This window comes from Prinia subflava, chromosome Z, assembly GCF_021018805.1.
Source record: "Prinia subflava isolate CZ2003 ecotype Zambia chromosome Z, Cam_Psub_1.2, whole genome shotgun sequence".
In the NCBI taxonomy this organism is placed as follows: domain Eukaryota; kingdom Metazoa; phylum Chordata; class Aves; order Passeriformes; family Cisticolidae; genus Prinia; species Prinia subflava.
The window spans coordinates 97,204,973-97,229,003 of NC_086283.1; the positions used below are offsets into that span (position 1 = coordinate 97,204,973).

General features: G+C 42.9%; 1 protein-coding gene across 5 annotated transcripts in view; it reads right to left on the reverse strand.

The window, feature by feature from the left end:
- PDE8B (phosphodiesterase 8B) overlaps positions 1 to 24,031 on the reverse strand; it is an 81,670-nt gene that overhangs the window by 53,887 nt on the left and 3,752 nt on the right. For 2 of the 5 annotated variants that reach the window (XM_063423383.1, XM_063423382.1), the window contains exon 1: positions 21,450 to 21,970. The exons of 2 other annotated variants lie outside the window; for them this stretch is intronic. In XM_063423383.1, coding sequence (XP_063279453.1) covers positions 21,450 to 21,761 — 312 coding nt within the window. In that variant the 5' untranslated portion in view covers positions 21,762 to 21,970. Of the gene's footprint in view, positions 1 to 21,449; positions 21,971 to 24,031 lie in introns of those variants that run through there. One more of the 5 variants, XM_063423384.1, reaches the window with a different exon arrangement.

Sequence of the window (24,031 nt, forward strand, 5' to 3'; positions counted from 1 at the left end):
TTTTTAATATAAAATTTACTTTGTCTTCCAAACACTGATTAAAAAGCACCTGGAAGTTACCTACATACACCTGAGTTACTTACCCCAATTAATTTAAGACTACTCTCCCTGTAGTAGATAACTTGAAAAATGTAGTTTTCTTGGTTTCCACTGTTTAGCATAAACTATACAGTGTTTTACCGAAAGTAAACAAAATCACTAAGATTATGCCCCTCAAGAGTGTGAGAGCAGTCAGAAGCAGCACCTGAAACATTGGTGTGCAAGTGCACATGTACGTAGTTATGAACTCTACTACAAAGGTTAAAAGGGGAAAAAAAAAATTGACTCAAGGTATGTGCTGTGGTGTCATGGTTTGACACTGGCCAAATGCAGGCACCCGTGAAAACCTCGCACCCTCCGTGCCACAGCTGGAGAGGGGGGAGAATATTTCATGAAGGGTTCATGAGCTGAGATAAGGACTGGGAGAAAACACTCCAAGAGTAAAATAGTCTAAAATTAAAGATATTGAGTTTATTGCTAACAAAATCAGAGGAGGATAATGAGAAGTAAAAATAAGCCCTCAATACACCTTTTCCCCAGACCCCTCTCTCCTTCCCACCAGCAGCACAGGGAGACAGGAGTGGGGGTTCTGGTCAGTTCCTGACCCGAGGTTTTCTTCGCTGCTCAGGGAGAGGAGTCCTTCCCCTGGGAGGCCACGGGGTCCCTCCCTCGGGAGTTCTCTGGAACTTCCCCAGCAGGTCCCAGTCTCACCAGCAGCAGCCCTCCCAGACTGCTGCGGCCTGAGTCCCTCCAGGGGCACACAGCCCTCCCAGACTGCTGCAGCGTGGGTCACTGTGCCCGGGCTGCAGCCCTCAAGGACAGGCTGCTCCAGCCTGGAGCAGGGCCCTCTGTCCATGGAGTGTGCACAGGGTCAGAGCCCCCTCCTGCAGGCACCCACCCGCCCCAGCACGGGCACCTCCCCAGGGCTGTGGGATCTCTGCATCCCCCGTGGATCCCCAGGGCTGTGGGTGGATCTCTGCATCCCCTGTGGATCCCCAGGGCTGTGGGGGGATCTCTGCATCCCCCGTGGATCCCCAGGGGCTGTGGGGGGATCTCTGCATCCCCCGTGGATCCCCAGGGGCTGTGGGTGGATCTCTGCATCCCCCGTGGATCCCCAGGGACTGTGGGTGGATCTCTGCATCCCCCGTGGATCCCCAGGGGCTGTGGGTGGATCTCTGCATACCCCGTGGATCCCCAGGGGCTGTGGGGGGATCTCTGCATCCCTCGTGGATCCCCAGGGGCTGTGGGTGCATCTCTGCATCCCCCGTGGATCCCCAGGGGCTGTGGGTGGATCTCTGCATCCCCCGTGGATCCCCAGGGCTGTGGGTGGATCTCTGCATCCCCTGTGGATCCCCAGGGCTGTGGGTGGATCTCTGCATCCCCCGTGGATCCCCAGGGGCTGTGGGTGCATCTCTGCATCCCCCGTGGATCCCCAGGGGCTGTGGGGGGATCTCTGCATCCCTCGTGGATCCCCAGGGGCTGTGGGTGCATCTCTGCATCCCCCGTGGATCCCCAGGGGCTGTGGGTGGATCTCTGCATCCCCCGTGGATCCCCAGGGCTGTGGGTGGATCTCTGCATCCCCTGTGGATCCCCAGGGCTGTGGGTGGATCTCTGCATCCCCCGTGGATCCCCAGGGGCTGTGGGTGCATCTCTGCATCCCCCGTGGATCCCCAGGGGCTGCAGGGTCTCAGCTGCTTCACTGTGGTCTCACCAGGGCCTGCAGAGGAATCTCAGCTCTGGGGCCTGGAGCAGCTCCTGCCCTTCTCCACTGACCTTGGTGTCTCCACCTTGTTTCCCTCACTGTTCTCACCTCCTTCTCTTCTCTGGCTGGAATTAAAACCGAGTCACCACTTTTGCTGTGATTTCTTCTTAAATCTCACAGAGGCATTACCAACATCTCTCACTGTCCCAGCCTGGCCAGCAGCACGTCCCTCCTCAGATCCATCAGGGATTAACTCTGCTGCAGTGGTGGAAGCTTCGGGCAGCTTCTCACAGAAGCCACAGCCGTGGTCCCCCTGCTACCAAAAACCAAGTCATGAAAAACCAACATATGTGACTTTTGTTCTACCATTTCTCCAACATCATTCACTGTAGACATTGCTGGTTTTCACCATCAGCCCTAGGCCGCAGTGGTTACCAGGCTGCTTTTACAGAGACGCATGATGGATGTGATGGATGTCACCATTGGAGTGTTGGCTTTGTGCTACCTCCCCTTACTTCTTCTCTTGGGTGGACATTGCTGGAAGGAATTTTTTCCTGGTTCAAAGAGGTCTGTTCCTATCTTGTTTTGCCAGCTCCTGAAAGACACCTACATACTATCTCAGCCTAAAACCTCCATAAAACAATATATTCCTCTTGCTGGAACAAAGAACAAAAAAAAAAAAAAAAAAAAAAAAGCCAACCCCCCCCCCCCAACAAAACCCAGAACAAGCATGTTCTGATGAGTGAGTCATTTATTGAAGTTTTCTGAATTGTCTTGCAGTTAGAAAAAAACCTCAGCATTGAACTTTGATCTACATTTTACAAAAATACCAAAATAAACTCCAGTAAAGAACAGGGTATTGTGCATAAAGGACAGATATGTGTCCTTTGAAAACATAATGTTCTCTCCTCCCTGCTCCTTCACAGGGTCAGACACCATTTTTTTTTTGCAGCACTTCTGTCTTGACTGTTGAGTTAGGGAGCAGGCAGCTGAAAGCTAGTTTGGCTTTTGATTAGAACTTCAGCATCCCCAGGATATGTCTTAGAATTATGCCTAGGAACTCTATTGAAAGAAAATCCCCAAGCCCCCACAAAAATACAAAACCCAACAACACTGCAAATTGCAAATTCACAGTACAAACACCAGTAAAACAAAGTATTCCCAAGTCCATAGGATAACAGACACTATGGACATTTTTCCCATTACAGTCAAACATTGACTTTAAAATTCAAAAATAGCATTCACATATATGTCAAAATTAACTATTTTGGCATTGATCCTTTAGTTAGAAACTCACAAATAAAATTACTCCCAGAGCAGACCCTACCATCTCAGGTATCATGAGTGATGCTGTCTCCTGTAACAAAGCCTCCAGCTCAGTACTGTCTGTTATTGTGTAACTACAAATTATCAACATGAAAGTCTGTGCCATGTCTCACACTGAAAATTGTGCAGACAACGAAAATCAAAGCCAAATTCTCATCAAAATAAACAGCTCCAAGGCTCTCATGCTGACTGAATAATTCATGATCACACTTAATTCAGTTCAAGTTTCTATTTTAGCTTTGACAAAGCCACTGCAGCTAATCCAGAGAGCAGCAGTAATGTCTCAAATTCTCCAGGACTGATATCCGGATATCACACTCTGTGATATGCACAGTGCCTTGCCCACTTGTGAGTCATCAAAATAAGCCACATAAACGTTACCCAAACCCAGCATTTCCACCCTCTGTGCTTTATCGTTCAAGACTAAAGTGTTTACAAAGGTTGTCTCACTTATTTCACAGTTCTCAAAGATCACCTCTCACTTTAATATTAGGCTGACTGATCCTATGAGCCCTACCCAGACAGAGGTGAAGAGTAAGGAAGAGTCAAAGGAGTATTTATACAAGTAGGTATAAGTGACATACATGAAGTGGCAGAGAAAGGGGAAGCTCTGACCCAGAGGAGCAGAGAAACAAGTGTTAGATGTACCTGAAGAATTCATAGCTGGCAGAAGGAAGAAATACTCTGATTAAGCTTAGTTACCCAGTCCTACAAACTTGAATGGAGTCATGAAAATTTGACTTGCCATTATCTGTTCATAGAAATGCAGATAGGATCAGCATCTGATTTTAGGATTTAACTTTTGCATACAGTTGCAATCCAAATAAGCTCTGCAAAAGCATGGAAAGAAAGCATACAATAGACCTTCCCCTGGCCTGCTGAACCAGTGCAAATTATTACTTACACAATAAGCAATAATAATTTCGGTATTGCTCATCACTATTTAAACTCTGTGTGTGTGTGAAATTAAAAGCTTTCTGGGAAAAGTCTTTCTTTGGACATTTTGTTCCAGTCTTACCAAGGAGAAGTGCCATTAAATTAAGTGCCATGGGTTCAGACCCAGCCTTACAAGACTCATGCAAATGTTCTACAGAGACCTCTTACTGCTACTCCAGTTTTTAGGTACTGACATCTCTTTGAACACAATATAGGCATTTTTGTCCAGCACAAAGATTGTCCATCATGAGGATGTAATTATACAACTTACTACCAACATATTATTGAGAAGGTAAAAAAAAATTGCACTGTTATACTCTGCACACATAGTGAAGCACAACCCTCTTGCAAATATCACAGCAATCAATTCTCTCCCATGGCTTCTGAACATGCACAGCATGAACTTCTACCCTTAAGAATTAAAAGTCTAAGTTCTGCCTGCTGTGTGCAATGTTAACTGCCAAACTTTCTCTCCCCAAAGAAGAGTTGCAGCTGCCTAGTTTCAATGCATCTTACATTGCAGAGGCTGAACTCAGCTCAGCAATTGTATAATTGTATTTTATGAGCAATATTTCTGGAGATAAAAAGGGCTTCTTGTACAGTTAAAGGCAGCATAGCCCAAATGTTCAGGACCTCACCGAATTAAGCCCTTATTAAGTGACAGGGACTATACATATGCATATCATGAATTGTGGAGGAGATCTCCTCTCCAAGAGATCACATGGACATTAAAAGCCTGACACTTTCCAACCACTCTTTTAAGAACTCTAGTGTTCAAAAGACATCAAATATTTTAGTTTCAGTTCACAGACAAACATTTTCACCAACACAGAACTTATAAGACAAGATGTCTTCACTTCAGTGGATTAGACCCTGTATCATGTACAACTCCAAGGAATAGCTGCTTATGCATAAATTATTCACACTGTTACACTACAGTCCATGAGACTACAACAGAAAAATCTACTGCTGACTTTTCTGTGATATAACTCTCTCATATATCTCTTTATTTTACAGCTGTCTTTGCAGGCACTCTGCAGGCAAATATGTTGTATTTCCTGTTAATATTGTATTACTACAAGTGCATGTCACACAACAACAGGGAACAGTAACTTCTGTAAGTTTCTTACCGGGTTCCATTCAGTTTCAGTTTTCAAAGAAGTTAAGAAATATTTGATTGTCATAAACTGGGTGAAATGACCTGCCAAGAGAGCAGGTAAAGTAATCTGGGCCACTCGTGCTACTCTGTATCACTCTGTGACAGAGTTCTATTGAACAAAAACACTGAGCTATATTGAACAAAAGATGCAATACAATATCATTTTATAAAACATATGAGGTTTATAAAACATATCACTCTAAAATGAGTGCAGATAAACCCATGTTTAATATTTATTTAAAAATGTATAAATATATAAATTCATAAATGTGGTTTTCAAGAGAAAGAGAATTTAATAAATTTATCCTGTTCAAGACTGCCGAAAAGGGTTTGTTGGAATGCCACAGGCAAAGCTATTAAAAAAACTGGAGGAAGAAAAACAGCTGCAAGATAGGTAGGGTAGCAGAGAACCTTGACTGCACGAATCATAGAAATGAGGTGAAATTCAAACAATAAAAAGAGCTATGTTGCCCTCTGTTAGAAGCTTCTTAGATGAATAAATCAGAAGAAGCAGAGATGACAGCTTAGGATCCCCATCAGTAAATCACAGAAGACCAGAAATAAACTTTTTCAAGGCTTTGATGAAACCAAAGGAGATAGAGGAGGTGGATTCCAACAATTGCAAGGGCCAGCTCTCTGACCCAAGAGTTCAAAAATTACATTTTACTTCACATAGCAAGTTACTGTTAAAGATCAAATACTTTCCCAAAAGCAAATAAGAGGCATTGGGCTGGGAGGCCTCCTCCTCTGTAATGAAATATCTGTAACTGTTACAGTCAAGGAACATAAAAAGTTCATTTCTGGGAACACAGAACACTCTGACATGCTCACTAGTCCCACCCTGGGATGAAGTTGTAATGCAAATTGCTGGATCCTAACACTAACACAGGAGCACCCCATATCCTTTCAGGTATGGCATTGCAAATACATCATTGCTACCCCTTATAGAATTTAGACTTCAAGTCTTCGGATCCATATGGAATTACTAAAACAATGGATTTTCACATGCGCGGTTCTTGGAGAAATCCCACTTTTCCCTTTTAGACCTCAATGGCATGGAGCTAACCAACTGCTCCAAATTTTGCTGCCAGACACGGGTCATGAGCACCCCAAGGCTGTTTTAGACTTCTTCTGGGTGCAATGACCCTGCGAAAATGTTAAGTCAAACGGGTGCTCTGGTTTTTCCAGTCAAGCTGGATGGTTCTACTTGTGCCCTGAAATATTTTCCTAAGTCAGGCTTCAATGAAGATCAGGATTGCAAAGACTTAACAGCTGCAGAGAGTCATATCAGGCCACCAAACTAACATTGCATCTCTGAGCATGGTCAACACAGGATAATTTGCACCACGTGTGACATCTTCCACATCCATTTCCTACTGAAGGCCTTAGACATTTCCAAAATACACAGGAGTCATTTTATTACTTATTAATCCTCCAAAAAATGCTCTTTTACTTATTTTTGTACTGCTGCTGGGAACTCATGCTATGTGCACCATGGAACACTATCTCCTTTTTCATATATAGCTGAGAAGCACAGCACAGCCTGACACATTCTGTAATTTGCAGTCATTATGTTTTTCATAGAGACCGCCATGTAACAGATACAGATTATTCAGAAAACTTTCATTAAAAATAAAGCAAAGACATTTTTAAGTCCTCTAGATATAATCATATTTTCAAATCGGGTGTGAATCAACATACCCTGAATCCACAGTAGGTCTGAGACAACAGCTCTGATAGTCTTAAAGGCAATTTTACAGTCAGCATGGTGTACTTTCCATGCAGAGAGATCTGTTCTGAAATGGGAATTTGCCTTGTGTACTCTAAAAAACAAGTGGCCTTGACACACCACTGCAGTAGGTATGAATCTGCAGTAGGTCAGACACAACTGCTCTGATAGACTTAAAGGTAATTTTACAGCCAGCATGGTGTAATTACCATGCAGAGAGATCTGGTCTAAGATGGGGATTAGCCTTGTGTACTCTGGAAGACAAGTGGAGGTCTCAGGAAAAGAGCCCCCACCAAAGTTGGTAGAAAGATGAGAAAGAAGGTGAGAAGTAATTTTGGTAGTGATGAGAACTATGGGGAGTTTATAGAATCATGCACTGCTGACCAAATTCAGCATCAATTTTTAAAAAATGTCTACTGAATACAAACAAAATGCTGAGAAAATGCAATTTCCCCATAGAAGTCTGAAGTGCTGGCTTATGATTACTATTTCATGTTATAGAAGTTTCTTGTTTCAATTCCTCTTGCAGCTTCCAGCAGAGACACACATATATTTGCAGATACAGTTGGTCCCATACAAGTTTCAGTGAAATGCTGTTGTATTAAATGGCCTTTTTATATTTCACTTCACTAAAACAGCCCCCCAAAAATACACTTTGCTATTAAAGATAAAAATTGAAAGTCATTCTCCAATCTTGTATTTTAATTTCAATCACGATGTATGCAGAGGTATTTTAAAATTATTCAGTCACTTCTACCACATTCAAAATATGATTGCCTGAAAACACTTAACCATGAACAAGCTAAGAAATGTATACTTGGAAGTTTACAAAGGCAAGCTAAAAGCAAGTCTAAGCATAGTAGCATAGTTATCTTTTTTTTTTTTTTTTTTTTCTTTTGAGAGTAGGATCTTCATCTGTGTGTTGGAAACTACCCTTCCAGCCAAGGGAGTTTGCTCTCACTTGGTCACACTGAGACAACCTCTGTGGTGCTGCAGGAATCCTCATCCCAAAGCAGAAACTGTCTCTGTAGCCACTGTTCTTTGGGGAGGCAAAAGCCACAGCATAAAAGGCATTGGGCCATCTCAGAGCTTAGGACACTGGAATTTCAAACTTTTCATACATCAGACCAAAAAAGAGTTCACCTTACCTCTGCACATAATAAGGGCAATAATTTTGTAGTTATTGCTCATGTTACCACATTAGGAAAATGAAGAAGCTTTACCTATGTTCTCAGCAAACAAAAACTATTCCTGCATTTCTCATACCTGCCAGTTACTTCGAATTTTCTTTGTTGCATGAGACACTTACCAAAAGGTGCATGATTTACACAGGTTCAGCCACAGGTTTGCAAGTCTTTATACAAGTTCAAGTAACTGGATTGTACTATGAACACAGTAGTCTCACTGGTGCCTACCACAAATCATTCCATTGTCCTTGGAAGACCAGTGAAGAAGCTGTGACTGTACAAATAGGATAAATACACTGTAATTTGAAAGGATTTATAAGCATGATTTACTACTACTTTAAAGACTGATTCTGAGAAAATGAAATGGCTGCAAGAGTGCCCATCTTATTTGAGATGGCTTGGTCTGATGATTGTCTACGTTGTCCCTGACAGGTAGACTTGCAGGTGTTTCTGCCTGAGATTATTACTTCTCACTGGAATGTGTACAGCACGAAGCAGCACAGCAGGCTTCCTGAATTTATATATGTACAGCACTGTCATACACTTTACCCTTCTGTCACTGCCAGCAACATCAGGAAAGCATTTCACTCGTGTGCTGCCTCGTATGACTGGGTCCTCCAAGATAAGAAACATAATGACAGCAGAACCAGCAACAGCCTTCTCATCCACCTTGCTTGGCTCCTTTTGACTGATTTGGGATCAGAAGCAACCAAATAAGAAACCAGATTTATTTAAAGATTGATTGCTAAATTCTCCACTTTAGTGCTCCACTGCATCTTTTTCTTCAAGAGGGAATGAATTTCCATTTCCGTACGTGCTCACTGAAGACATCTGCAAGCACTAAACATGCAGTGAACCCAAATTTGTAACTACACAGAAGATGTTATGGCTGATGGTGAGATGAGTAAATAATCACTCATTTTATTTTCCACCCTGAATATTGATATAACAGTGCAACCTCTACCCAAGATGTGAAATACATCATCACAAAAACAAAAAAACCCGTGTCAGTTACCAAACAAGGAGGAAGAGCAGCAAGAACTGCAATCCCATTTGGGCAGCCACTGGGCCTTTTTAGATCTGATCTAGTTGTTCAAGGCCACCTACCTCTCCCGTATAATAGTGGCACAACTGAGGTGCTCATGCACCTGCTCAGGTCCCCTGGTAAAAGAGTGGCTGTGTCTCAGCAAGAGCTGTAAGATCTCAGTCCTGTGCTTCCACCTTCTAAGAGGAGCACCCCTGGGCTGTAGTTAGCTGAGGTCAGTTCAGCCAGCTGCTGAGGTCTGCATCCAGCCTGGCAGGGCACATTCTGCAGCTGATCTTGCAGTAATCATTAGCACTCCAGCCTCAGTAACCTAAAGTTGGTTTAAAACTACTGTGGATATCTCTATGGTAACGTGCCTTCGGACCTCCGCACTGCAGCACTAAGTGAAGTTAGCGGTACCAGACAGGGAGAAATTTTCCAGCTGGGTCCTCCCAGCTAATAGATTTTAACATGTTAGAAATAAAGCCTTTTGAAGAAGCAGTAAATCAGGTGAACATTTTTATCAAAGTATAACCAGGAACTCAAATTTACTACACCAAGTTCTAGTTTACATGAAACATTTTTTCCAGAATCTTGTCCTTGAAATATTTCTCTGGTTGAAGTGAAATTAAAGTGCATTTTTCTCTGGAAAAGTGAAATAAAGAGGGAATCCAGTTGTCACTAACTTGCCATTAGTATACAAGTAAGTTGCTGCGTGAATCTTTAAGCAGGCAAGCAGCAAAAGTTTGAAAGGAGGTTACAGAAGATGCACAGAAGGTTCTTCCCTGTTTTATGCTTGATCCTGTGATAGGCAGCATGAAGGTACTTTTTTTTCTGTCACACGTTTATGTCATGATTTTTTCCTGTCCATGGCATGCATGTTGATAATAAAAAAGAAGATATGCCTACATTGCCAGATACCAATCAGTTTAGACAATACTGGAACAGACAAAGAACAGCTCTCCTTCAGAGTGAGGAAGAACGACTGAAGTTACTTAGCAGCTGGTAGAAGCAGGTTGTGAACTGTGACTAAAAAAGAAATTCACACATTTAAATGTATCCTGCTTTGATCTCATTTTCAGTATCGGCAATACCTCTGCAACAGTTCAAAAGGGCAAGGAGAGGGACAATAAAAAAAATAAAATGTATTTTCAGCATAAAATCAACCAAAACTGGAGGAAAAATGCCAGCAGATGGCTCACCCAACCTGCAGATAAGAATACAGCAAGTATATGTACAAACATACAAAAGAATCTCCCATTGTTCAAAGAAGACAATCCTCTTGCTATATGATCACTTCCTCAGTGATCCTGTGCTGAAAGAATAGGTGCTAAATAAAAATCCTGTGACAGGGAGAGTGGCAATTCAACCAAAAGAAGCACTGCTGACATCTCCAAGTGATGCAAATCTCATATGCTGCACTGATGCCCTGCCACAGCCTCCTTCACCCACCAAGAAATGTTGAACAGTTACCAGAGAGAGTTAGGAACAAGCCATTTGGAGGAGCAGCTGCCCAGCCCAACTACAGCTAAAATAGCTAAGGGCTGTGTAGGAGGTATAATGCCAGCTGTTTTGATCCCTGTTAGCCTCTTAGCCACAAGAGAATGTATCACAGCCCAGTCATTTATTTCTACTGAATTAAAAATAGAATGTGGGATAATTTTCAGAAAATTTGTGTAGCCTCTTGCCCACTGCCTGTCTAAAAAAAGCCAGATCTTCATCTCACTGATGTCAGTGGAGTCTTCCCAGATGCAAGGTTTGCATTCTAACATATGGAGTGGTGACTTATGAATTTGTACTACTGGACTATATGTGTGCATTTCACATTTCTGCACTGGGGCTGGAAGTGCAAAATGATACCAAGTTTTTTATGTTGTATCATTGAACACTGTTTTGTACAGTAAACATTGTATCTTAAGCTCATTCATTTGATTTCAAAATAAAATGCTTTTCTTTCTTCAGTGATAGGAAATGATACACAAAATATTCAGATGATTAAGGGTCATCCTTTGACACGCAATCATCTTCATCAACCATGCAGGAAAACAGTGTTCTCTGACTTCACATGTGAGCTACAGAAATACAGAGCCCTGTTCAGTTTTCAACTATCTTCAGATCTGCAGATATTTGCAACCAAATGAAAAATAACAATAAAGCAAACATGAAAGGATGGCCTTAAAGGAGTTACTTCCAGCACAGCAGATTTTTCAAATCTGAGGTGAGGTCGCAGATGTCTTACAGCTCCAAAGGGGCAAAAAAATTCCTTCATCTAAAAATAGCCTCTTGTACAAATGCAGTGGAACCCATGAGGAAGATTCCCTTCTTTGAAGACAGTTCATTACTGCACTCTTTGAACTGTATGGATAGTCTCTAAGCCACTAAAATGCCAGAGGGCCAAGAGAGATCTGTACGTGCATCAGCTGTTTCTGTTAATCTGCAAACAGACACACATTTTGGATGAGTGTAATACTCATCAGTCCCACTAGTTTTTCTGTCCTCAACAATTTTAGACTTCACTTTCATAAACCTGAAAGAAATGGTCTGACATCTCTAGGATGCACAGAATCTAACTTTAGACATTCAAAAGATATTGTCTTCAAGACTTGCAGAACGCTTGTCTTGAGTGAGAGCCTTCAATAAATCTATCAAACACATAGTTTTTAACCCACTAATGGTGTAAGAAAAAAAAATCCAGGTCTGTTGCTCAGTCCAACCTCACCGGAAGGACCTCAGCAGTAAAAGTTCTGTCACACTGAAATGAAAAAAATCCCAGACTGTGTCAAAGAAACTGTTGTACCAAAATGCAAACAAAATGACAACATTTATACAAACACACATTTGAAAGAAAAACCTACCATTAAGGTTAAATGATTCCCATGCACCAGACTCACAGAGCTAACACACTGTGTGAATTCTCTCCTAATTGGGATGTGCATGCTGCCATTTAGCAAAGTCATCACAGAAGTTATACCAAAACCAGTTATACCAGTAGTATCAACATACTGGAATAATTTTGATTCTTAGTGTTTACTCATTTTGCTTTGGTGTTATTTTGCTCTTATAATTTTGGTTTTGTGGAGAATATCTTTGCCTCTCTTTTGTCAAAGCTTTCTGGAGAAAACAGGTAGTTAGTGATCTTCAGTCTAGAAAAATATTAGATAGTTCTCTCTTGCTTTCAAATGTTTAATTGTAAGACGTAGAAGGAATCCTCTGCAGTTGTGAAGGGTTCATTAATAAAATGGAGACAAGCACAGATTATCAAGTGATTTCAGGCAGCAGTGGACACATTACAACAGCTTTGTACACAGAACATCATTTAAGCAATTCCTGTTGCAGCAGCACTGAGCGGTAAGATACGTTTCTGTTGTGCAGCTCTAAGATTTGGACAGAAATCTCTAGATTTGGACATCACATCTCCTCAAACTCCCAAGTGTCAAAAACATCCTGTGCCACCAAGAGAAGAATTTTATTTTCCCCCAGAACACCTCTCTGCCCACATGCCCCTTAAGCCCCATTTGCTTTGGCACATCTCTGCCCTGACCTCCTCCAGCCCATAACACAGGACCACAACAGCTCCAGCTCAGGTTAGATTGATCACTTTTCTGCAATGGTATCTCACCTGCTTAGCCCATATCAGATCTGCACTCTAACCACCTCTTCTCCAACCATCCACCACACCATCATCCATCATCACCATCACTCCAGCTGACCTTTTTGATGTCTTCAGAACAAAGGCAGCCAAGGATTCCCCAGGTTTCCACCAGCACCCTGTGGCTGTCCTCCAGAGCTCCAAGGGGAAGGAGCGCTGTCCAGCAGCTGCAGACCAGTACACCATGACCATGATAATGCAAGAAACCTTAACTTTTTTGTCTTGCTGTCTTAGTCTCCTTCACATTGCAATTTCAGATAAAATGAAGCAGCCTGAAACAAGGCCATGGCAAGGTGTTTGACACAACACTTACTGACTTCTCCCACGAGCCACAATACTGCTTGGAACACTAACACGGCCCTAAACATGTAACACATGTGAATGGATTTATTCTGACATGTATTATAACCACCCTTTCTGAAATCTTGTGTTTTTTCACAATATAATTAAACAGCTGTTCAAGAAAGATTAGTCTTTGTTACAAGGAGGAAGTAGGGATTCTCCAGGCAGGACTCTTTGGAATGTATGGATTTCAGGGAAGCAATCTTAAGAGAAAGAGAAACCCACAATAGCCAACAGTCCAGGAAGAAGAGTACTCACATGGCAGAACCTTTTTAGACTCTTTCAAAACAGAGACTTGGGCTTGGGTGCCTCTCCAGAAAACACCTGAGTCATCACATTAACAACTATTCTGGGGTCTTAGAAGAAACTTGATTAACTTTGGAAAAGAACACACACAAAAAGCCAAAGCCTCATTTTCTCTCTCCTTTTGTAAAAGAGGTTTATTGGTTTCTGGCTAGCACAATGGTTTAATAAATTGCATTTCATAATGGGCACGATAACTGCAGGAGAGCAATGACCACTGACAACATTCAGGTCCACAGTGCCCTCATACAGCCTTGAAAATCTGAGACACAGGAAGAGGAAAGCCTCTCTCAGTGTCCTTGTACAAAAACAGCCAACTTAAGAGCAAGGGAAAATTGACTGCTGGAAGCAGCTCCCAAGCTAACACCAGAGACCTTATGTCCAATTCCACATTCAATTCCACTGTTTTTTGGGTTTTTTTCAGCACTGACTGGTATACCACCTGTAACTATATCGCTATTTGATGGGAACATGCATATAACAAGACAAGAATCAGACCTCACTCCTCCAAATATACACAAGTGAATTGCAATTAAATCTGACAGGCTGCAGCTCTGTATGCAAACTGGCTGTGAGCAGTTTCCCCTAGGCTCACAAACAGATGTTGAATAGCTTGATTTTTAATGCCTATATTGCTTCAAAACTCAATTCTGCCCATTTCATCAGTGGATGTTACTGACCCTACTGTTGCAGTGTCTCAACTGTCCATTGTTCCTTTGGAATTTTTACTCAAATGTGGTTTAGTAACATCTATATACCTGTTCACACTTGACTGCATTGTCTGTGAATTCTGTGTGCTGGAGTCCAGGTGGCCCAGATCTTTGCAATTCCTGCTCTATTCTTCCATACTATGAAACCAACTGTGTTGGTCCAGTTTTCCCATCCTTTTGGAACAAAAGTTGTCTATTCAGATGCAGTCTGAATCCAGGGCAAAAGGTCAATGAATTGTAAATCCACATCAAAATGAGATATGTGTTTTCAAAGTGACTAACTCACATTATTAAGAGTTTAATATTGAGACAGTTTCTGAAGTAGCGCCATTTAGCTGAGGTGTTTCTCAGCATAAATCTACACTCTACCCTTTCTATATCCAAGATAAAAAAAGTTTGATATTGGATAGCCAAGTCAGAGATATACAGGATAGAGATATAGAGGGATTTTTAAAAACTATTCTCCAGAGTACCTCGCTATTCAAAGAGTCAGAGGTAATACAAAGGAACAGCATGTCTCTAATGCATTTTGTTCTTTTACAGCTGACAACACGGGTGAGAAAGACATTTATAAATAATTGGATGGTGAAGGATGGGCTGTGGCTGACACAAATGGCTGAACTGAAAGGGAAAAATAAAGTTCACCAGCAAATGGACTAATGGTCCTCTGAAATGGAGAAAGTTGCCTGGAGTAGGCACTGCCACCAAACAACTTTACAGAATATCACCTTAACTCAGAATTAATAATGTACCTTTGGACAATGCCTCTTCCTCACATAGAGGGAAAGGTGACTCAAGCTTCACAAACCAAAAGCACTCGTCTTTTGGGGGAGCTGTTTCCACAGCTGTTCCACAGCTCCTCCTGCAGAAGGAGCTCATTCTGCTTTATGGCCTGTGAGATTGCCCCAGAGAAGATGCCCTCGGAGAAGCAAGGGGACAGCCAGGTGTTGTGTTGCTGCCTTGCAAGGTTGGTGATGCTCTGGGCTAGAAATGCACCTACTGATCTGTGCCAGAGGGAGACAGTACTGCACAAGAGATCATCAGGAGGCACTTGTTACTGTAAGCTCATGCCCCCAACCACTTCAGACACACAGGCTGTTCTTCACAACGCTCTGTACTTTTACCCTTACATGAGTAAATTGTTGATTTCCTTAAGCTGTAATCCTGGGTTTGACAAGACTCAACCAAAAAAAGGTAAACTCTGCTGCATCATAAAACACTTCACATGCTATTTTCTAGCAGCCATACATCCAGTGTTCACTAAAGGCACATTTTAGAAAAGTTACATGTACAATAAAGAAAATGTTGAAAGATTCACACCAAGCCCCTCAGAAGGTAAAACCTCAGTCTCATTTTGTGCGTACCAAACAGTAAAATGTGGAAAACAGATGCTGCTAGTGGTGAGTTTAAAACCACTTGGTATTTTGGGCACTTAAAGCCAAAGTTCCAGAATAAATTTTTACTGAAGGACTTAAGAGGAGTCCTGGACCTGTTGAGTTCTAAAGATGAAATAATTGAGGCTCATTGTTCTCTCACAAGCATTCAGCAATTCTGTTTTCTTACACATGTCCATATGCATGCACATGTGCTCATTTTGTATTTAGTGATATAAGTGCATATCATCCAGAGCAGTCTTGGGAGTCCAGAATGTTGTGTGACTCAATGATTCAGGCTTTTCTTTGCCAGTGGTTTAATATTCTCTGAAGAAATGGTTTTATCTGGTCTGTAACAGTTCTTATGTCTAGCATTGCTTAAGAGCATAACTACAGTGCTTGCCAAAGTTTACCTGCATCATTTGAAGGAGGAATAGAAAGGTCAGACACGGAGCAGCAAAGGTCCTTTTACTGTATTCATTTAAGATGTCTGGGCTTAGTCACAGAGAGCACTTCTATACCAGCAATTTTCTTTATGGTAAGAGCTATTCAGGCCAGAACTTCTCAGACAACAGCTAGCCTAAATTAACAAGGTCCTGCACTGTAACATAGTTCAACAAAACATAGTTTTTGTCCTGCCTGATTTTTTTATGCCAACTCTGCAACCTCAGCTATGTTCAAGAGGTGTCTTTTGACTCAGGTGTCCTGCTGAATTGTGAAATGGACCTTCATCACACTAAGTTACAGAGTTGGGAGGTTTATTTTCCAAGTTTACACTACATCTGGCATGTTCCACATGCCACAGAACTTACTAGCAGCCAGTTAAACCATAGAACGCTTCAAACAAAACCAGAAGTGCAAGAACTACACTTGAGTTTTCTTACACATGGTACTGCTTGAAAGACAACTGTATCTGAAATCAAGGCAATACTTATGCCTGCATTTCTGCAGGACCTATGGACTTGATACAACTCTCTCAGTGCCTGGATTTCTCCATGTTCTCCACTTTGTGTTTGGTGGTTGCAGTCTTTGACTTATTCCCCTGCATTAAAAAAAAATCCAAAAGCAAAGTCCTTGACATTTTGAAGAAAAGGATATGTCCCAACACTTCTACCTTGGAACTTACCAAGGCTGGTAAGACACATTGTCCCATCATATTTTTGCTTAATTCTGAGCTTTGCTTCTAGTAATTATTTTGCTACAAAAAAGCCTGAAAACTGTCAAAACCTATTGCTATTGTGACTGATCAAGAGGTTCATAAACAGGTCTTTCTCTTCCACAAAGAACACAGCATAAGAAGAACCAGATCATTACATCTGCTGTTCTTGTAATTTCAAGAAGAAAACTATGATAAAGCAATCAATGAAAGACTGCAAGTTGTTTGGAGGTTTTTTACCATCTAGCTAATATGTTAGCAAGATGAGCTTTGAAACTTGTCTGTTGCTGTAAAGTTTTATTAATGCTGCAGTCTCAAGATATTAAAGAAAAGCAGAACTAGTCACAAATTCTGCTTAAGATTTGGCCATAATCAAAGGACATAGTTGAAGGATCCTTCCCAACACATAGTAAGCATATATAAGGTAAGCATTTTTTCCATTTTCAAATCCCCAAGGAAGTGTCCAAAAAACTGTTTACTTCTTTCTAACCAGGTGGTACTGCTGCACTTCAGAACCAGCAATCACTGAGCAATGGGTCAAGCAGCCATTATACAGTCAGAATTTCTCAGCTCATTGTTATGAGTCCGTGGTGGAAGCTAAATGCCTTGTATCTTTACACAAAGCTGATGGAGCATCTGAGACATTAATACTCTTTCTTTTCAGGATACTGTTTGGCTCTCTGAAGGAGGGTACAAGGGGAAGGAATGTCTGGTTTTTTTGAATTGAGTACTTCTGCCCAAGTACCTTAATAACAGAGCTGGGCACCAGAAACTGTGAGTCCTCTTCCAATTCAAGGTACAGATGTGTCTTCCAAGCCTTAACAAGTCCACTTGAGATTTCTGTCAGGCAAGCTGTAGATAATTGTTTACCAAGCTTTCAAGATCAAAAGAAACACCCACCCACCAAAACTGCTGAAGAGTCACTCACAAACAGTGTGAGTGGGATGGGACCAACACATCCCAATGCTCTGAACAGTTCAGAACTTTTCAATAAGGAAAGGAGAAGAAAACAAAACAAAACAAAGTCTTTTTTTAACACTGACCTCACACCAAATGAACACAGATCAAATACTTGGAAAGTAAGGTTTGGATAAGCCATATATTTTAAGTGACATGGGATCATTTTTTGTTTGGTTGGCTTTTATTTTATTTTTATTTGAACTGAATAGCATTGAAATTATTACAGGTTGATTCATTTTAATGCTAGTTTCATACCATGGTGTGGATGAGTTTTAAAACATTGTATAAAGGCAGGATCAAATCTAAATAGTGCAATACTCGAATGTGTAAACAACTAAAGAGCAGTTTGGGACACAAAATGAAGACACACCAAGCAACATGGTTTAAGTGTTTTGAGCAGTTACATATATATATGTGTATATATATGTAACTGGAAATTATTTTAATATATAATAGTGCTAACAACCATTTGACCAGTATATTGGTTTTGTCCCCTAATACACTTATATGAGATTTTGTGGTGGTTTAACCCCAGATAGCAACTAAGCCCCAGGCAGCTGCTCACTCACTCCACCACCCACAGGATGAGGAGAGAATCTGAAGAGTAAAAGTGAAATAACTCATGAATTTTGACACTTTAATAGGTAAAGTAAGAGGTGCACATATGAGCAAAGCAAAACAAGGAATTAACAGTCACCACTTCCCATGGGCAGGCACATGTAAAGCCATTCCCAGGAGAGCAGTCTGTGCAGTGGCTACTTGGGAAGACAAACACCATCACTCCAAATAATCCCTCCCTTCCTCCTGCTTTTCCCAAGTGTGATGCCATATGGTATGGAATATCCAATACAGCTAATACAAGCAACCAAGCATTACAGCAGCTGAAACCACATGGCATTGTTAGACATGCTTTCCATACCAAAATAAAGAATATTTTCCTTCACTTTTGAGTATTTATGGAAATAAATATTGTTATCGTGTACTACTGCAGAAACATGTTTCCACGTTTTTCCACTTCTTATAATCTGTCATATACAGTATACTATTTTGCCTTTATGATAGTTCTGTACTAATCTAATCCTACTGTAGTCAACTTTAGTGTGATGTACAAAATCGTGCCAGGACTGGCAGTAAGAATGGCAGCCCTAACTCAAAAAAAAAAAAAAAAACACATTTTAATTCTTATAAGAACGGAAATATTTCTACTATATAATTGAAACAGTTGTTAAATAACTTTTAAAAATCCCAGAAACCTAACAAACTCGTAATTCATGAAAAGAAGTGAAGCTATCAAAAATAATCACTGAACCACAGAATCATTTAGGTTTGAAAAGGCTGGATGTGGCACTTTGTGCCATGGTCTCGTTGATACAGAGGTGATTGGTCAAAGATTGGATTTGATCTTGGATGTCTTTTCAGAGAATCACAGATTTAATTAGGTTGGAAGAGACTTTTGAGATCATCGAGTCCAACCTCTGACACAACATCAACTTGCCAGCTAGACCATGGCACGAAGGGCCACATCCAGTCATTTCTTGAACAATTCCTGGGTTGTGATTTTATCACTTTCCTTGGCAGTCCCTTCCAATGCCTGACAACCCTTTATGAGAATAAATTCTTGATGTCCCACCTGAACCTCCCCTGGAGCAGTTTGAGGCTGTTTCTTCTCAGCCTGTCTCTTGTTGCCTGGGAGAAGATACCAACCCCACCTGGCTGCACCCTCCTTTCAGGCAGTTGTAGAGAACAGGAAGGTCCCCCTGATCTTCCTTGTCTCCAAGCCAGACACCCCCAGCTCTCTCAGCTGTTCTTCACAGGAGTTCTGTTCCAGACCCTTCACCAGCTCCATTTCCCTTCCCTGGACTCACTCCAGCACGTCAATGACTTGTGGTGATTAGCCCAGCACTGGACACAGGATTTGAGGTGTGGCCTCACCAGTGCCCAGCACAGGGGACAATCCCTGCCCTGGCCCTGCTGGCCACACCACTGCTGATCCAGGCCAGGATGCCCTTGGCCTTCTTGGCCCCCTGGGCACTGCTGCCTCATGTTCAGCTGCTGGCACAGCACCCCCAGGTCCTTTCCAGCCCCTCTGCCCCAGCCTGTGGCCCTGCCTGGGGCTGTTGTGAGCCAAGGGCAGGAGCCAGCCCTGGGCCTTGTTGAACCCAGAACACTACAATACCAATCAGAAAGTTCAAAAGTATCTGAAATACATTAAGTTTAAATAACTAGAAAGTTGAGAAATATATTTGCTTATAACAGCACATAACCTAATAACATAAAAAACTATTGAGAACTCAGTTATGACTCAAAAAAACCTTTCTATCAATTCTTTCATTTTTTGTCAATTCTCAACTTAAACAATTGTGAAAGTGTTTTAATTTTGTTCTCCTCTACATTAAAAATCACGTTTTGTCTTAAGTATTGCACTGACAAGTAAAAAAAAAATCTACAAATCCAAGAAATACAAAGATTTGCTTGAATTTTGTCCCAGTTGTTGATGATGCAGGTTCTTCATATGAATGAGTAAAACAGTCAGTGTGACTGCAGACAATTCTACAAGTTTCTCAGCACTTAAACTAACAAACTGACAATGGGCTGTGGGCATGTTTGGGGTTCTTTGTGTGATTTCTCCTTACATTTTCCTTAAGATGACTTCTGAATTTTTAAATTATTAAGGAACATTTTATACCTTTGGAATTTCTTACTGATACTCTAACAAAATACCTGGATTACTTTGTGACATGATATCCTGCTTTCTTAGTACAACAGAGAAGTTGTACCTAAGGTGCAGCTAGGATCACGACACCGGTTTTTTATCAGTAAACTTTTATCAATAAACTTTGGAAGGGGGCAACAAAGCAAAATTTAATTTCTAAAAGACTTTCAGGGAAGTTAATGAAAAACCTACTCTGATATTAAAAAAAAAGAAAAAAAAAGAAAAAAGAAAAAAGAAAAAAGAAAAAAGAAAAAAGAAAAAAGAAAAAAGAAAAAAGAAAAAAGAAAAAAGAAAAAAGAAAAAAGAAAAAAGAAGAAAAAAAATAAAGAAAAAAGTAAAAAAGAAGATAAAGAAAACCGAACAAACCTCTGGAAGAAAAAAATCCAGAGCAACGATCTCTTTTTAAGTGCTAAACTTAAGTGAAGACGGTGACAGGCAGGTTGCAGCAGTGCCTGCCTCAGCCACTGAGAGGGGGACGCAAGCCTTCCAGGTACCCTACGGACACAGCCCGCTCCTCCAGAAGCATCTCCACAGCCCAACACCTGCAAGGTGCATTAGCATACGTGTGCAGATCACCGCGGTTCGGTTCTCAGCCCGACATCCACGCCCGATAGCAACAGTGCATTTTAACCAGATGCGGCGGGAAGAAAAAGGGGTGAAGTAAAGCCAGCACCAAGTACGGGCTTGTTGCAGTTGAGAATTACTCGGGGGGGAGATTCTATTCCGCCTCTCCCAGAGGCGCCCACTCTGCCATCGGTCACAGAGCTCGGAACAAACCTTGCCCCACTCGCTGGGTGTGCGTGACCCATCCCAGCACAAGGGCGCCCCGGAGCCGCACCGAGATTCGGGGCTCGGGGCGGACAGAGGCGGAGAGAGCCCGAGGGGCCCGGCGGCTGCTGCTCCCCCCGGCGAGCTCCAGGCCAGGCGGCCCCCCCGCAGCAGTGCCAGCCCGGCCCGGCCCGGCCGCCGCAGCTGCGGTGAGTCAGTGGGCACCAGGGCACCGCTCTGCCAGCTGCATCCCGCCCGCCGAGCATCCTCCGGCGGGGGAGGCGCTGGCTCCGCGCACGGTCCTCCCTCCGCCGCGGCCGGCGGGGACCCGCACCGGCACAGCCGGAGGTCCCTCCGGAGCGGCGACGCTTACCTTGGCGCTGGAGCTGCTGGTCTGGGTCTCCGCCTCGACGCTGCAGCAGTGGGGCGTCCTGGACCGGGCGGAGGCGCCGCCGGACTCCCTGCGCTCCTTGCGGCGGGGGCCGGCGGAGGGCGGCGGCTGCCGGCTCTGGTAGGCGAGGACGGAGGGGATGGAGTCGGCCGCGTCTGTCTTGACGAAGAGGCCGTGCAGGGTGGTGGTGCCCTGCGAGATGGTGGTGGTCTGGTGGGGGGAGTTGGACTCCTCCGAGTCCCGGCAGTATATCACACCGCTATGCGAGACATGGATGCTGGGTGCGCAGCCCATCCCTTCCCTTCCCGGCCACGCTCCCCGCCGCTCCGCCGCTGCGCTCCGCTCCGCTCCCACCTGCCGCCCGCCCGCCCGGGCTGCGGGGCCGCCGCCCCTGCGCCGCGCTCCCCGCGCTGCCGGCACCGGCGCCTCCCCCGGCCACTCCCGCCCCTGCGGCGCCTCCCCGTCACCCCGACGGCTCCCCGCGCTGCCGCCGGGGTCCCCACATCTGCCCAGCCCCTTCCCCTCCTCGGCACCGTCCTACGAAGCGCCTGCGACCACCGGGCTGTGTCCACCTGGGGCGGGGGGAAGCGGAGGAGGGTGAGGAGAAGGATGAGGAGAAGGATCATTGTCATATCGCCTCTTCGCGACCCAGGCAGCCTCCCGTTATTACGCACACACACCGAGCAACCCCCGTTGTGCCAAATACTGTTTTAAAGAAAGTTACAAATACTTGTTTTGACAGCCAAAATGTGCCCTAGTCATGGGTGAGCAAATCTCAGTTGTTCGGGGGTACTAAACGGAGCGGTTTAGAGCCACATAGCACCCACTGCAAGTTAGGGGGAAAAGGCCAGAACTGTTTCACAATTCTTAATGCTGCTTTTCAATTAAGCCAACATTCAATGACACAAGTTGCCATTTTACCCTAGGTGTCTGATAGCTGCCAATCCCTGTTTCCAGTCCCTGGGGAGATAATCAAGAAAAATGTTTAATGCTACAGAGATTTACACACCTTCTTAGCTTTCCATGGTGAATAGTTTCATTGACCTCAGTGAAACTATGTAGGAGGTGTAAAGCTAAATATGGGGGGTTTAAGTCTTTGCAAGGTTTTAGTTTAAATCTCTCTCTTTTAAGTGGCACATAATAAATCCTTCAAGAATTGGTAATGTCATCCAAGCTTCCAAGTATGCTTCCTGCCTCATAAAGCGTTTATCTGAAACCCAGTCACCAAGGAACACTTGTGTATATACCTTTTCTTCCTCTTGGAATATTACTTGATGTTTGACCACTGTTTCTCCTCCTAGTTTTAGTGAATGATGTAGAAATACTAGAAATGTGAAGCATGGTTGGTGCAGGGATTGTGATGTTGTAAGGCAAAATGGTCTGAATATATTATTTTTGGTTCTTAATACTTTTGAAGCACGTTCATGAATTAAATTTCAGTTTATTCATAAGTGATGATTTCACAGCTAAAACGCCTCAGTGTAGAGAGACTTTGAGCCTTTAGCCTCTGTCTCTCTTGATGCAGTTCACTGGTCGTTGCAATTATGGCAATATAGACAGGCACCAATCCATCAAGAAACTGGACTGAGACCATCAATCTGTTTGACAAAGTATTTTCAGTTTTCCAGTTACCACAGTGAGCCCTGGTAATAACAATTTTCTAGGTAAATGTTTTCCCCACTAGTTGTCACTGTTCACAGATGAAGTTGAGGCTCACATCTTGCATACGCTACATATTTGCACTTTTGCCCACTGCCACAGTGCTCTGCTGGTGCCTATCTTTGAGGACAACCTTGGAGATAGGCTCAGTATAAGTAAAATGAAGCAGACTGTGTTCATCACTCAACCATGCAGCCTTTCTTGCCGCTTAGACTGCAGTTCTGGAGGAGACCTCACTGCCTCCCAGAGCATAATGCACCTAGTTGTGGATGAATGTGTCTTAAATCCTCACTTGATAACAAGAGCAGCCAGTTTTATGCATTCATTGCAATACTCTCAAGTCTCTCATCCTTCCTATTAATGGTTGGGAAATTTAAGTTGGGGGTTTGAGCTGCCTGCCATACACCACAACTGAGATTTGGAAGAGAGCCATGAGCTCAGAAATGCCACTCAGAACCCACACACTTGTGGGGTACACCAAAAACCTTTCACTTTTGGGTAAGTGATGTTACCCAAAAGACCTGTAAAATTTGTTGACTATCTCGTTTCCGACTGTTTTCCATGGGAATTTACCCACCCCAGGTACCAATGGCATTTAGAATTTTAATAAAGGATGTGAACATAAACTATATTTTGACTTGCAGACTGAGCTTGGTGGAAATAAAATGTCGTACCCTAAGTTGTGTTGCTAGCTATTCAAAATCTCTTATTCTGAATTGACATCAACTATCAGATTAGTTATTTTGTTAGTCAGTTAGTCAGTCAGGTTTCCTTAACATCCTAGTATCCAGTTTCTGCCCTGTTCCCATTGAATTCAGTGACAACTTTGCTATTGATTTCAGACAGCATTGCAGGAATCTGCCCATTCTCACATGGATTTCCCTTGCGTAGGTATACATTTGAAT